At 39.3% G+C, this 16,156-nt stretch overlaps 1 protein-coding gene across 1 annotated transcript in view; it reads left to right on the forward strand.

Annotated features, from left to right (window-relative positions):
• Nucleotides 1–16,156, forward strand: part of LOC104464828 (ADAMTS-like protein 1) — a gene marked incomplete at both ends in the record, with an annotated part of 49,292 nt that overhangs the window by 1,336 nt on the left and 31,800 nt on the right. Inside the window, one exon of the mRNA XM_010077668.1 lies at nucleotides 6,661–6,706. Coding sequence (XP_010075970.1) covers nucleotides 6,661–6,706 — 46 coding nt within the window. The remainder of the gene's footprint in view (nucleotides 1–6,660; nucleotides 6,707–16,156) is intronic.

Raw genomic sequence — 16,156 nt, forward strand, 5'->3', positions numbered from 1 at the left:
GCTAAGGTCCTTTTCAGCCCTAACCATTCTATGATTCTGTGATTCTATGGTTAACCTGTTCTGTGTCTCACCACTTGCATAGTAAAAAATTCTTCCTTATGTCCAATCTAAATCCTCTTTCAGTTTAAAATCGTTGCCCCTTTTTCCTGTCAGTACAGGCCTTGGTAAAAAGTCTTTCTCTATCCATACATGGGATGTAAGACCCCTTTGTATGTTAAAACAGTGCAGTGAGGACCCCTGGAGCCTTCTTTTCTCCAGGCTGAACATAGAGTCATAGGATCACAGAATACTCAAGTTTGAAAGGATCCATAAGAATCATTGAGTTCAACTCCGTGCTTCTCACAGGACTACCTAACACTAAACCATATGACTAAGAGCATTGTCCAGATGCTCCTTGAACTCTGACAGGCTTGGTGTCATGACCACTTCCCTGGGGAGCCTGTTTCAGTGACTGACCACCCTCTCATTGAAGAACCTTTTCCTAATGTCCAATCTGAACTTCCCCTGATGCAGCTTCATTCCATTTCCTTGTGCCCTGTCACTGGTCACCAGAGAGAGGAGATCAGCACCTTCCATTCTGCTGCCCCTCTTGAGGAAGCCGTAGACTGCCATTAGAGCACCCCTCAGCCTTCTCTTCTCCAAGCTGAACAAGCCAAGTGACCTCAGCTGCTCCTCAGAATTTTTTCCCTTGAGGCCTTTCACCATCTTGGTCGCCCTCCTCTGGATGCATTCTAGTAGTCTGATGTCCTTCTTGTATTGAGCCACCCACAACTGCACACAGAACTGGAGGTGGGGCTGCCGTAGACTGCCATTAGAGCACCCCTCAGCCTTCTCTTCTCCAAGCTGAACAAGCCAAGTGACCTCAGCTGCTCCTCAGAATTTTTTCCCTTGAGGCCTTTCACCATCTTGGTCGCCCTCCTCTGGATGCATTCTAGTAGTCTGATGTCCTTCTTGTATTGAGCCACCCACAACTGCACACAGAACTGGAGGTGGGGCTGCACCAGTGCAGTCAGTGCAGAGTGGGACAGTCACCTCCCTCGACCAGCTGGCAATGCCGTGCTTGATGCACCCCAGGACACAGTTGGCTTTTGGGGGCCAGTTGACTTATATTCAGCTTGCCATCAACCCAGACCCCCAGGTTGCTTTCTGCAGGGCAGCTCTCCGTCATCTTGTCCCCTAGTTTGTACATATAACCAGGATTACCCTGTCCCAGGTGAAGAATCCTACAGTTGCTCGTGTGAAATTTCTTATGGTTGGTGATTGCCCAGCTCTCTAGTCTATCCAGATCTCTCCGTGTGCCCTTTCTACCTTCAAGGGAGTCCACAGCTCCTGCTAGATTATTTTCTGCTAAATCAGAAAATTTGCTTAGTGTACTTTTCATTCCTATGTCCAGATGATTTAAAAAACATTGAAGAGCACTGGCCATAAAAGTGAGCACTGGTGACTGGCCACTAGCCTGATGTGACCCCATTTACTGTAACTCTTTGAGCCTGACCTGTCAGCTAATTGCTCACTCAAAGTATTGTCTAGCTGTGTGCTGGACATTTTGTCCTGAAGGATGCTGTGAGAGACAGTTATCAAAAACTTAGCTAAAATAAATAAAAAAACCAAAACATCTACTGGCTCCCCTTGGTCAACTAGATAGATGATGTTGTGATAAAAGGAAATTAAGTTAGTTAAACAGGACTTTCCCCTCATGAACCCATCTTCAACCCTAACTCTCTCAACATTCCTTCGTAAGAGAGATGTTCCAGCCCTCTGATTATTTTTGTGGCCCTCCTCTGGACGTGCTCTAACAGATCAGTGTCTGTCTGAAAACTGGAGACACCAGAGCTGGATGCAGTACTCCAGGTGGCATCTTACCAGAGTGGAGTAGAAGGGCAGAATCACCTCCCTCACCCTGCTGGCCACTCTTCTTTTTATGCAGCCCAGGATGTAATTGTCTTTCTGGGCTGCAAGTGGATGTTGCCAGCTCGTATCTATTTTTTCATCCACCAGTATCTCCAATTCCTTCCTGCAGTCAATTAATCAATCAGTCTGTATCGATATTGGGAATTGCCCCAACCCAGGTGCAAGACCTTGCACTTGGCCTGGTTGAACTTCATGAGGTTCACAAGGGCTTGCTCATGCTAAGTATGATACATTACTTACATCAGAATAGTTGATTCGCTAGTAATAAGATCGTGGAAAACATTATTTGTACAAAAAGTAGGCCTTTTGCGGCCACAGATCAGTACCCATGTTTTTATTTGCCTAGCCAGCTTCCTGAATGTAGTGACTCAATTTTGCCTCCTGGTTGTTTATTTTTTTTACTCCTGCAGAAAGAATATTCATAAGATCCACAACTAACTTTGCCAGGGAAAATCGGCTTGTCTATCCATGCCCACTTTTCTTGTCTCAAAGTTAACTAGTCCTGTAGCATTTCTGGTAGTTCACTATTTCAGCAAGGTGCAGGAGTCTGTAGGAGACAGTCTCCTAAACATAAAGAATCAAAGATTTTTACAGTTGCAACACCAGGCTGCATGGCAAAACATACCAGTGCATCTGCACAACCCATTGTGTCTGGCAAGGTGCTCATTGACAAAAGGATATGGAAACATTTTTGCACATCTTTTCAATTTATTGTAAAGTGAATGGTTTGGACATGAAGTTGAGAAGACCCAACCAGGCAGTTTGAAAAAGTGCAGTCCCGACGAGTCTTCCTTTTTCGTAAGAATTCAGTGCCCATGGACTGCCCTCACATTTCCTTTATGGGAAAACAGATATGCTGAAAGAATAAAAGGGACTCTCTTTTTCCTAGAGAAGGAGAAACACAGAAATAAAGATGAGGAGTGATAACACTGTGCAACATTTGGGTAAGAGGTAAGAGCAACAGGGTGAGGAAAGAGAGATGCAAGATGATGTTACTGTCTCTGTAGCATAGCCTCATGCCTGCCGGCACCAGGGGAAGGGGGGTGGTTCGTGCAGCGTGCCTAACATCTGGTGGGAGGAGGAAGGCCCACAGCATACGTTTCTCACAGGTTCAGTGCAGGAACCAGAATCTGTCCCAGAAGAATGGTTATCAAGGGGTGTGAAAATAAAGGAGAGTGAAGATCGTCCAACATTGCATGAACTTTCAAACCCCTGTAGTGAAGAGTTGCCTCAAAATTCACATCCACAAAAATAACCTACCTCTGGCTCATAGTTGCTTGCTTTTATGGAGACTTGTTTCTTAAGAAAAGCATTTCAAACTTTGATGACTGCTGAGAGTGGCAGGAGCTGATGAAGTCCTCCTCTGCAAGTCTCTTTCATTGTTTTTGGTAGTTACAGATAAAGGCAACTTTGGCATGAGGTTGCTATTCTTTCTGGCATGGATTATTGCAAGGCTTCTAGCTCTAGCTGAGCACAAATACACATCTATTTTAGACCTTTGAAGGGGGGACTTGAACTAAGTCCCTTTACAAACTGGAGCCTGGAGAAATAAATACCAGGGTTTTGGGTTGTTTACATTAAGAGAAGTGAATATTTTAATATATTAAAAGTTGTTAACCTCCTTCAGAAACTTTACTGGAAACAAGTGACTAGGTTTGAAGAACGAAACTTGATTCACAATAGCTTGCTTTTCTTTCATATTCACATGATAATAACTGCCTGTCAAACCAAACCCTCAGCTACCTTTTTCCTCTGCAAAATCCCCAGCAGTGTATAGATAACAGAGAAGACTGCAGAAGTGCCTCTTACTGCTCCCACCCTTTGCGTGCCCTCCAAGACGAACTTGCCATTTTGGGTGACTTTTGACTTTTTCAAGTGGCTGTGTGTACTCCTTGTTGATGTGAGTTCTCATCTATACCCTGCAGAGGCCAGAGGACATGGTGACTGTATCTCGTAATATGGTCTCATTAATGTGCTGTGGTCCTTCCTTGCATGTTAAATGCTTTGTGCCTGTGGCATTCTGCAAAGCATCCATGCTAAGATATGGGACCCATACCATTAATTTGAACCCTGCCTGGAGGAGAAGATGTAGTCTGGCCTAGTGCCATGCAAGATGTCGTGTATCTCACTCTAGCAGGTTTAAGTTCCCTAGATGGTTTCAGATTCCCTATTTTAGGCACAGACAGGGTCAGAAATAGAACTTAGTTTTAAAAATCAAAATTTATGTCCCTAAAAAGCAGAGTTTTTTGTTTTTCTGGGGTTTTTTTTGGTTTGGGTTTTTTTGGGTTTTTTTTGGAGTCTTTTTAACCATCTGTTATTTTTTCTACAAATCTTATGATTTTAAATCCAAAAGTAGATACTGGGGTTTAAGAGAATCTGGAATACTATCATGAAGCAGCATAGATTTGAAACACAAACTACTCTGCCAAGCTATTGTGAAGCTATATCAGCTCAGGCTGAAAGCAGTTTGTCTGCTTTTGGTTGATGGGTGATAACTGGGAAACTAATGAGCTTGAACAATAAAACCCTGAAGTTTGGTCTTAGAGGGGGAACAAGAGGAGTTTAGCAAGAATGATTTCTAGCATTCATGAATCATCATAGCACTAGCTGCATCCAAAATTGCACATTTTTTCTGCACAGCCTTGGCCATTAGCCAAAGGAGGGAAATTGGAAGAAAAATCTGAATTGTTCTGTGACATATGTCTAATGAAAGTACCTATTCCTTTCCCTAATGCAAAGAATAAGTGAAAAATAAGTGGTTTTTAATTTCAAAACAGACAATACAAAGAAACTGTGAAAAGAAGAAACTGTGAGGCAGCTGATAGAAAAGAAGTTTAAATTTCCCAGGCAGTTCTATGGATCTGAGGTTAATAAATTATGGTAATTGAAACTGTTGTAACAGCAGGTCTATGTGAAGCAAAGAGATGTCTGACGGGTTGTATGGCATTTCAGAGAGACAGACAGGGCATGTATCAAGCTTGCTGAACAAGCTATTCAGTGCAGTGTACAAGGCCTGACGAAGACTGACGGCATACTGCATCATATACTTCTTTCTGCGCTACCTATCAGTGTAAATCAAGAGTACCTCTATTGAATGTAATGGAATGTAAACAAATTTAGCCTGCACCACAGTATCTCTACCAGCATGTTTAATTTTTTAAGTTCATAGCCTATTGTGAATGTAATTTTTATTATTGTAGTGCTAGATACTCTGTGCACACTTTTTAACGTCTGTGTGTGCTTGCAATGATCAAAATTTACTTGGATTAATTATAGAACATTACAAATGCGTTGAATTAGTGGTATTTCTATTATGCATCTAGTAGCATTCTTTATATGCCAATTGCTATACAAAAAAAAATGTTCTCTTTCTGCTGATATTTTTTCTGAAAAGGTGATAGGGTCTATTTACTTGTTTATCTTCTCTTGTGATCATTTACACCACTGTGATACATTTTCAGAACTGTTTTGCCCTGATTTTGTACTCACATAGGTGTAAATGACTACTGGAGGAATCTGACGATTAAGTCTTGTGGAGAAAGGTAGGAGGAAGGAAGACTCCAATAATTTAAAGGAAATCTGCTAAGTTTATTTTCGAGTTAACTCAGTATGAAAAAAGTTTTTCTGTTTTCAAAAAATTGAAAAATTGAAAAAAAAGAACGACACAAATGCATGCAGATGCTGTCCTTTCTCTTGGATAGTTCAAAATGGTTTGGATTTAAAACTTCAGTCTTGGCAAGCATTTAGTCCTCAAGGAATGTGTGCTTGTTAAATCCTGGCCAAAAAAAACCTGAGAAAGATTTTTTTTTTAAAGTTGTGAAATTAAGAAATTAAATATGTAAGGAATTCTATTTTGTTGAAGGATAATCTTTAAAAGCCAAATCCTGCATTCTGTTTTGTACTGAGGACCTCCACAGAGTATGCTGTCTGAACTCATAAAACACATGAATCCTCATCTAAGGTCAAATACTCAGAATACATGCTGCTGAGTGCTAAAAAGATATCTGGGTGTTGACCTCTTTCTGGGAGCCCTGCCAGCATCAGAGCTGGTATGGGTCTGCTGTGGGGGAAAAGGACAAGAGACGCAGAGAGTACATGTCAGGGCACGTGCTCTCCTTGACCTCTGCTGGGACCAGATGCTCTTCAGACGCTGTTCTGCAGCAGGGATCTGGGAGAAGAGGGGGGCTGGGAGATGAGGGAGGGGAAGTTTTATGCTCCCCTTCTCCTGTCGTATCAAATGGGGGAAAAGCCTTGTCCTGCTGCCCTGTCATTTCATGCCACTGCAGGCAGGTTTCCTTCCTCCCAGTCCACATGTTGTTCCCCAGCAGGCAAAGCCGAGCTACTCAGACTGTGTCGGTGCTAGGTGTGTGCCTGGGTAGGTGCTGAACTGTGCCCTTGGGAAATCATTCTGGATAGCTGGGAGACACGGGGCATTATTAATGTGAAGCAGATGCTGATTTCCATCTAAGCTCTGTCCTCTGACCTTCAAGCTCATTTGTAAACTGTATGCTACCTTCTAGAAACTAATTTTTAAAGAAAGCAAAGGTAGGAAACTGAGGAGCTGTGGAATTCACACCTCAGTACCCATAATAGGGACAGAGAGCCCCTTACTTTGGGGAAGAGGGTTACTGAGGGATTAGGTAATTAGATATTTTTGTAGGAAAGATGCTGACACAGGAGGTGTTACATGTTTGCCTTTTAAATTCAGCTACTAATATTTTTGGGTTTCTTTTTAATTTTTGGACACAGGACCTGTGAAGGGCGAAACATCCGGTACAGGACATGCAGCAATGTGGTAAGTGACATATAGCTTTGATATTAACAAACCATCACGTGTGACGGTTGTGTCCATATTACATAAAATAATTTGGTAATGTGATAGAGAGAATACTGTACCTATCTAAACTGCCTTCACCACAGGGGTGCAGGAAAACCTTTGTCTGTTTCTTGAAAAACTGTCGAGATTATGGCACAGCATAATGCTAAAACTGTTTGGAAGGGATTGCAGTCACAACCTTTCCAAATAGAGTGTCAGTGAAACTTCAGAATTGCTTTTTACAACCCCCCTGGCAGAATCAAGACAGCTCGTGTTCCCAGTGTTACTTTGGTAACCAGCTGATTCCCATTGGGTAGTCTGTCAGGCTGGAGTATTAAACTGTTGAGGATTAAAGACAAGGTAGTAAGAGATGTATGTTTCTGTTCACCTGTGTCCTCTCAACAGTGGTATTCTGTTGCATGACTTAGAAAAGCAGTTTTAGGTAGCCTGCACCAGTGTTTTGGCCTTTCCAAAGGCTCTTGCTTGTTTTTTATATATGGTGAATATAGTTTTCAATACAATAACGTAAGAAACTTCAACTTCTATGCTCACCAAAGTGAAAGTGTGTTTTCACTGGTGAAAATGGAAATAAAGACTTTCATACGGAAAGTTTTATTGGGTGCCAAGAATAGTAAAAGCTCTCCAGTTACATGGAGAAATGTCAGTTTTACCAGTAAAGATGGAAAATGAAATCAAACGTGCGCTGTGCCAAGCTTTCTCATGCTTGATAGGGAAATATTCAGAAGCCTTTCAATAGGTGCTTTGTCTAAAAAAGTTTAAAAGTTTAAGTTAAAAAAATGAATGTGTTCCCTCATATTTAGCTTATATTTTCTTCAATAGACCACAGTTCATAATGAAAGAAACTGCTTCTGTCTGAGTTGTAGTCTTTCATGCAGTAAGATTTCTCACAGTTCTTTTTCTGAATTTTTTTCTGAGTGTACCCTTTGGGTTCCTGAAATCTCTCATCAGTCTGGACATCTGCATCACTAACTGATGACAACTAGATTAGTCAATAAATAGGTCTGCTGGCTGATTAACAGTCCAGTTTCCATCTTTGAGACAGTTAGGCTACACCACAACTGTGAAGGGAATGGGAAAGTTGATTTGTGACAGTCAAGTTGCATGCTGTAGCTCTGTGGAATATGACACAAAAAAGAGAAAAAAAAATAGATACGGCTAAAGGCTAGTCAGACTACAGGTAGATCCATTGGTTTTGTTTTGGTTTGTGAACGCATGCACGTTGTGACAGTTCCCTTCCCTTTCTGACCTGCCTTTGTGTATGCTAAGCGCAGTGAGGCAAACTAGCATCCTGCTCTGCTGGACCCTGATGAGAGGCTTTATCCATGTTGCAACTCTTATTTTGGAATCTTTGATCTTAACTTTCCAAGATAAGGAATAGTTTTTTAAATATTATTTTTAGCTTAGGTTCTGTTTTGGAAATGTGTACGTGAAGTTTTCCTTCAAAATAAAACTTTGCATAGTTTTGTCAGGCAATTCCTTTAAATACCTCGTGTTTGGCAATAGTGGCTCCAGACTTTCCAACACAGCAGTGAGGCATGCAGCTGCAGAACTCAATTATTCCATACCAAATAATCCAGAGTGAAACTTTCGAAGTGCCTTACTATGCTGAAAACAGTGACAGTTTTGCCACTGAATTATGAAGATCCAGGACTACATTTATGATTTTAATCCCTTTTTTCAGAGAGGAAAAAGAATGGATTGTGCCACATTGCTCTTTTCCTTGATAAGGGATTGAATGAGTTTTCATGTGTTTGCTTTTGGTAAACTTGCAAAAATTGGCAATAAATCAAACTATTCTCAAGCTTCTCACTGCATCATACTTTGACCAGGCCCTCCAAATATGGCTTTATGTTGTAAGGAAAGTACTTGGCTGTATTCATTTTGCAGACATTTGATTTCAGGAGAAAGTATTTTCTATTTTTAAAGTATGTTCAGTCTTTGATTCAGATGTTATGCCCTTCCATTTATCATCTTTAGTAATCTGAGATACCGTGCACCAGTATTCACAGTATCAGTCATTGCAAGGGCACTGCCACCATGATCAGCATCAGAACTTGTGACAGGAACCTGTCACAGCTGTGGTGGCCCTCAGCCCTGTGTTTCTGGGGCTAAATACCACTTTGAAATACCTTGTGCAGCACCAGTGGAAACCTAAAGCAGTTTGGGAGCCCTGGATGTGCATCTCTGCACTGGAATCCATTCTGTTACTGAATTGTGTAGCTGTACCACTGAAATACTGTTTCTTTCTTTCAGAATAGTAAAAAAAGAAAAAAAAAGAAAAAGAAAAAAAATCACATATTTGCTGTTTAATGAAGTCTATTGTCTTTGTCTCCAAAATCCAAGGATACGTACACATAAACTGGGTCTTGAAAACAATTAATTAAATGGCTTGTCATGGAATTTTGCGCTGGAAAAGGCACACAATATTGTATGTATTTTTGTTGACTCAGATTTTGCCTTTTAAGATTTCGTGAACAAAGATGTTGAAAATCAGGAGGACAGAACTTTCAGGCTCAATGAGACCTACATTTTCATCTTTGAGATGCTTTAAAGGAAAATGAGAGCAAATCCACCCATTCCACCCCTGCAAATGAAGCTAGCTATCATGCATTGCAGAAAATTCCTCTTTGATTCTTGTGGAAATCAGTAAGTCCTGAAATAGAAGCTTTCTTTACCATTCACTTGTGCATAACTTGAGGACTGATGTTATTGTTCATAAAATAACTGGACTTCTATTTTTCTGCAAGCTGTCTTTCTGTAAACTGGTATGTTTACAGGAAAGGTTGGGTAGTCACATATACTACAAGCAAACTCTTTATTTCAAAGGCAAAATAGGAGAATGGGAAGAGTACTTCTTGGAATCTGGCAATGAACACATTTTCATAGGCACCATCATTTGCAAGATTTTTCTACATCTGGTTCTAATTCATCCTTAAATTAAATTACAGGGAGAAAAAAAAGGAATGAGATAAAGAAAAAAGAGAGACAAGGGGAGAGAGTAGTGTGTCTGTTTCTTCAGTGACCTGTGTTATTCTAGAGATGCTGACCCATATTTCATAGTATAGACTGTAAGAGAGATTGATACTGCTGCCTATAAAACTTCTGAGCAGTCCTTAAAAGAACAAATCCAGTCCAGTATGTTCACCACTTGCATTGCCTGGTGTTGATCAGAAACTGGAAAGATTTTCGGTATGAAGCCACATGTGTAAATAGTAAAGAAGGAATGAGGGAATCTGAAGATGATTTAGGGTTGAATTGCATCCGTTTTTTTTCTTCTTACTATTCATATTGAGTCCAAGTATATTTCCAGCCATTTTAGAATATAATCATGGGGGGAGAGAGGGAGTAATTTGTTTTTCTTTAGAAAATAACTCTGAATGCAATGAAAACATGTTTTTATGTCTATCTGGGTTGTTATACCAAACATTATGCAAAATAAACAAAAACATTTCCAAATGGTGAGTAGAATTTTTTTACTAGCTCTTTTTCTTTTTTCTTTTTTTTCTTTTTTTTTTTTTTTTTTTTTTTTTTTTTTTTTTTTTTTTTTTTTTTTTTTTTTTTTTTTTTAAGCTACCATGCTCTCTGTTCCTTCTTCTAGACACGTTCTTAGTTGCCAGGTTCTCTCCAGCTTTTGTACCAGGATATCAAGCCACCTCATTTGCCCTTTCCCTTTTTCAGTCCTTCTGCCACTATGGTGGTTTTTGCATTATCTTCCCCTATTTACAAGAAAATCTATCTGACAGATATTTCTTGGAACGCGTACTGTCTTTGTGTCTTCTCTCTTCATTCTCCTCAATTATCAAACCCTTTTTTGTGATTGAAAACTTTTTTTTTTTCCTCTGGGATATTTTTCCTTTTATTGCACTGCTTTCTGAATCAGACCAGAAAAAAAAAAATTAGGTGTATGAGGCTGGCACTTCATTCCCAAAGGATTTTGCTTTTCATATTTGCTTGCTGATACCTGCCAGCATGATGATGAACACTGCACATAAAGCTGCTCTTGAGATTTTTCTGTTTGACATGAAAATAGACAATGGTGGAACCTGTACAATGTTGCTAGTTCTTTCAACAAGGTTTAGACCAGTTCTGTTAAGCCTAAGAAAAAATTTGTGGATGGTAGATCCCATTAATCAGACCACCAAAACTTGTAAACACCACCTGCAGCTCTTTTTTTTAATATACCTCACTTTCTTCACTTGTCTGAAATACCAACGGTAATGGCATCCTCCATTTTTTGGCTTGCATTCAGACAAGCTACTTCTGTTTTTGTTTCTTATTAAGTCATGCTGAATCTTATACACACCAGCACCAGTGTTCCTCCCCATCTTCCTTTCAACAAAATGACACTATCTTCTTTCTATGCACCAGAGCCCAGCCTGTTGGAAAGTGTCAAACCTAAACTTCCATATAAGTGCGTAATTCTCAGAAGCATTGGCTTGTGTGTATGAGAAGCATCATCACCAGGTAGGATTTTTTCTGAGCTACAAAAATGATTAGCAGGAATTAATTTTTCTATGCTCTGGTGGCTAGAAATGCCATGTGAAGTTTTTTGCAATCAAACCTCCTAGGTTGCATTTTACAGTAAAATAATAATTTTAAAAAGTGTAAGCACTATACACATGTCCTTACTAACACCAGATTTATTTAATGTCAGCTTACTTTTTAAGTGGAAACTCAGATTATTTATTGTGACTTCAGTCTGCTCTTCAAAATGCTGTATTTTAATAACTACCATCTTATCTCTAAATTTGTGAATTTTAAAACCTCAGTGTGTCATGTAGGAATTATTTCTTACTACTTGGAAATAAGTCCTTTTAGTGTGTAGCTTATGGTTGCAGATTTAACTTCTGAATTTGCTATCTTCTCAGCAAGCATACCTGTGGATCTTTGACTATTAAAAATAGAACAAAAAAAACCCAACCCTGTTGCTGTCGTTCAATGTAAATGCATCAAGAATCTTTGTAGACCAGATAACCTGGATGACATGTTGCATTTCAGGACTGTGTTCAAGACTCTTCGGGACTCTGGGTGTTTCATAGATTTAAATTAAATATTTCTGGTAATAATAATTTTTTTGAGGGGGATATCTTTTTTTGATCTGACAGTGTGGCACCCATGGTGCTTTTAGGAAAGTGTACTCTAGTATTATGTACTTGTATTAGTTTTTAACTGAAATATTTGGAAGTTTTTCAATACAAGTTATAGTTAATTTAAACATTTCAGTTCAAAAGGTATGACCAAACAAAACTTTTAAAATGGCACGAAAAGCTATATGTGGGATTATTTGACAAAAATGGGAACATACTTTTTAAAAAGGCATTTTTTTGTCAAAAAATAATTTTATAAATATTTCTTATGATAATGGAGATTTAGATTTATGTTTCACTGACTGTTTTAACCTTCATCTCCACTCTGTGTTTATTTAATACAGAGTAGAAGCATCTGCTGATATTCCCCTGTTTACTTTGTTCATACTATTTCTCTCATGCTTCTCGCTGTCAGATACTGCAGTGTCTTGGGGTTGTCAAAGCTATAGCATGAGCTATCTAAGCAATCTAAGCAGCTAAGCATGATCCTAACCTATTTAGAAGTTCACGGAAGTAGACTGGTGAAAGTATTGCTGCAAGAAACTCAATTTAAGCAGAGTATGCAACAAGGATCAAGGCTGAGTGGAGTTTCTGTTAAATCCCTAGATCTCCTAAGTCTCTGTGCTTTTATCTAAAGTTGTTATTTAGTCTTGGGCAAGCCCCTGTTTGAGGACCTCAGTCTTTCTTTCTCAGTAGGGAAATTGGTGTGGCTGAAATGCCATGTGTACTTTGTGGAACTGGTTCAATAAGCTGTTCTGTCAGATACTGCACAGAGTAGTCCAGTTGTTAGTCATTTTTTGCACAGAGGAAAAGATCCAGGTATAGTAAATCATTCTTGGCCTCAGCAAATATACAAGCACATATATTATAAACTGTTCTAAGGTTCCTCAACTATTTCCACCTATCGCAGCTTAGATATGATCTTCCACATTTCACCCGCTAAGTAAACTTTTAAAAGCCTGACCCTCTTTTGTCCCATGAAATCTGATCTACCTATCACCATCAAGGGACATCTGGGATTCATCTTATCTTTTCCACTGGTTTGTTGATTAATAGAAATTCTTTTGAATGAGATTCAAACATGGCAAAACTCCATGGACTTTATGAATTACAATAGAGTCAAATAGGAGGTCAAGTTAAAAAAAAAAAAAAAAGAATTTTGGATGTGAGGAAGTGAATGAAGCCGTAATAGTATGGCCAGCATTAGGTGCCTAAGTGGTGAAGATGAAATTCCTGTGTTTATTTTAAAATAGGTTTCATACATCAAAGGGGTTTCTGATCATCTTTAAAATGGTATATATTTTCATTGCAGTGGAGGAAATCCTGGCCTGATTGGATGAATGGAGATTATAGGTTTCCAGCACAGGCTTAGTGTTTCAGGAATATCTCATGAGCCTTCACAAGCTAAAGGTCATTAAGCAGCCATCTAGGACTCACAGAGTTAGAGGAGGAACAGTTGTTTCCTATTCACTGGAAATGTTCTTCCCTAAAATGTCTTAATGAATAGGAAGCTTAAAGATAAATGGACTTATATGAGACTTTCAAGTTTATTAGTTCTTTCTGGTTCTCCAAGGAGTGCAATCGCATCAGTTCCTCCTGTCTGCAGGGGCCACAGATAATTTCCGAAAAGAAAACAAAACCAGTAAGATTTGAATATAGCACAAAAGCTGGAGTACCTGAACCAGAACTGTAGTCCTTTTGCAGCCAGATACCAGTGCTGCTGCATGCTCCAAGCCAAACACAGACCATGCGGATGTGGTTAGCAAAATACCTCACAGAACTACATAACCCATGCAAAGGTGTGCTACCTTGGGTTCACTGCTGCACTGACTTGACCCATGACTTCTGGCTGTTCCAAAGTGTGGGCACAATGTATTGTGCAGGTTGACCAACTGCATGCTGTTAGAAAGCTTCCAGGATCGGACCCTTAAGTGGAGAAACTTCACTCAATGGAGCAGTGATAGCGGGCAGCTTTAGAGGATCCCTTTGCACCAAGTCCCTGTACACATACCAAAAGCAGTCTGATTTTTTAAAAAGAAAAAAGGACTGTGGAGTCAGAGTCTATAATTTCTCCTGTCCAGAAGCCTGCACTACAGAAACGAGGCACAGGAACACTGCTTCAAAATGGCAAACACTTTTATTTAAAGGTGTGCAAAGTGTTTAGAAGAAAATAGACATTTACTGCTTGAACAAATATGTGACAAAACACTGTCTTTGCCTTATCTATTATTTCAGCAACTAGAATACTCATTTATAGGCTGTGAGCTTGTATCTGTCTTTCATTGTATGATTGCACAAAGCCCAGCATGAAGAGGCTGTGATCCCCTCTGACATATAATATGAACAATAAATAGTAAGTTTAAAAAGCAGAAAAAACCTAATGGATGAGAGATTAATAATCAGTTCCAAGTTCTGTACAGTTCTTACTTTTTCAGTCTCAGTGACCTGTGTCTAATGATGGGTAATATTTGGACCACTGCCAGACCACATTGTCAGGTTTGGTATAAAAAAAAATTAGACAGGTTATGCAGGTGTTACATGTGTAGGTATGCTTTCCTAATTGGAAGGAAAGTTCCCCACTGAGGGAAGGGGGTATTCAAAGCCTTCAGGTAGATTTAGGATTCAAGATTTCAGTAGGAGAAAAAGGGGTGGGCCAGACTGTGACCCTTTTTCATATCTGTGTGCCAAGATAAGTATGCATGCCTGCATTTCGGGTTACTTGAATGTATTCCTTGAATGGCTTTAAGTTTCACATGAAAACTTTTTAAAACACAAGCTCTACTATTTAAATCTATTGTTTTATTTTGATCATGATATCAAAGACTAGAAGTGTTTAACATTGGTCCTAGTCACCTGCTGTGGCCCAAAAGCTTGTTATGTTGACCGTACTTTTTTCTTTCTTTGATTTAAAAATAAAATCCAGCACAACAAACATAGTATTGAATACCGTACAAAGCAGGATTATGAAGTCTGTATGTCTTGTGTATTATTGGTCCTTTCTGTCTTTGTAAAAATAAAACTATTGCAAGCCAGGAAGTTTCGAAGGTAGAGCCAAGCTTGAACCAAACAAGAGAGTTGGCTTGGATCTCTGCAACAAGCCTAAGCCAAGCCAATAGACCTGATTGCAATCATTTATGGACAGAAAAATTCAGAGAAGGGTATGCACCAGTAGATTTTTGTGGCAGGAAATAAGGCCACAATGTTCCTCTTTGCTTGTCTCTTTATTTGAAAATAGAGCTAAACCAGATCTTGGGTCAGGCTGTAACTGTCTTCTGCATCCTCTGTTTAAAAGCAAAACATAAAGACCGCTTTTGCTCTAATTGCACAGCTATAGAGGAGTAATGAATTTCCCACATATTTTTTCTGCTCTCTTCATTCTGCACTGCTGTCCAAACTTTGTCCTCTATCAACAGTTTGTCCAGATCGCAGAAAGGGCCTGATTGCCTTTAAGTTTTTACAGAGATTTTAAATTCAAAATTAAATACTTCCAACAACTTACTTTTTTTTAATCTCTTATAACATATGAATAGAAAACTGTCTGCTGACTGAGTCCTTCAACAGTAAAATTCCAGTTCTGAGCTTGGACTTTCAGCCTCTACTTTCAAAAATAATGAATGAGCTCTGGATCGTTACTCTTTGATATGTATTTTTCCAGAACAAGGTTTAGCTCAAATCCTTTTTTTTCTCTTACACCTTAATCTGTTTAACCTTTTGTAGCAGCAACACTATTCCCTTGTACTTAGGCAGAAAAAATTTTACTGGAGTTTGACCCATTACTTTTGGGCTGCATCGCACACAAATACAAAGCAAATTAAATGTACATTTGCTCTCACGCTACAAAGTAAATGAGCTGAATATCTGTGGCTTAAGGCCATGGCTTGTATGTGCATATAGTTCACTGTAAGAAATGTTTGGAGTTGCGTAATCCAGCATCATTCAACATTCAAACAAAATGGGCATAACGACATTGCCACTACATAGTGAATGAGAGGCCATCTTGTTTATCCTGGACTTGAGCCATGGGTATACAAATGACAACTTTATAGCCAAGATTCTGCCAATTTGCTTCAAGACTATATTTGAAAACTTGACTTTTAAGACAGGTTTTATTTTAGATCTTAACACTCAACAATGATACTTTAATGTCATAAAGTGACATACAGCCCCCATGCCATTCATATTGAAAGCTGTAATAATCTGCCCTATTTAAAAGAAGCAGAAAAGTGTTAGCGAATCATAGAATCATAGGATGGTTGTGGTTGGAAAGGACCTTAAAGATCATTGAGTTCCAACCTCCCTGCCATGGGGAGGGACACCCTCC

Source organism: Pterocles gutturalis, unplaced genomic scaffold, assembly GCF_000699245.1.
Source record: "Pterocles gutturalis isolate BGI_N339 unplaced genomic scaffold, ASM69924v1 scaffold5803, whole genome shotgun sequence".
NCBI classification, from domain to species: Eukaryota; Metazoa; Chordata; class Aves; order Pterocliformes; family Pteroclidae; genus Pterocles; species Pterocles gutturalis.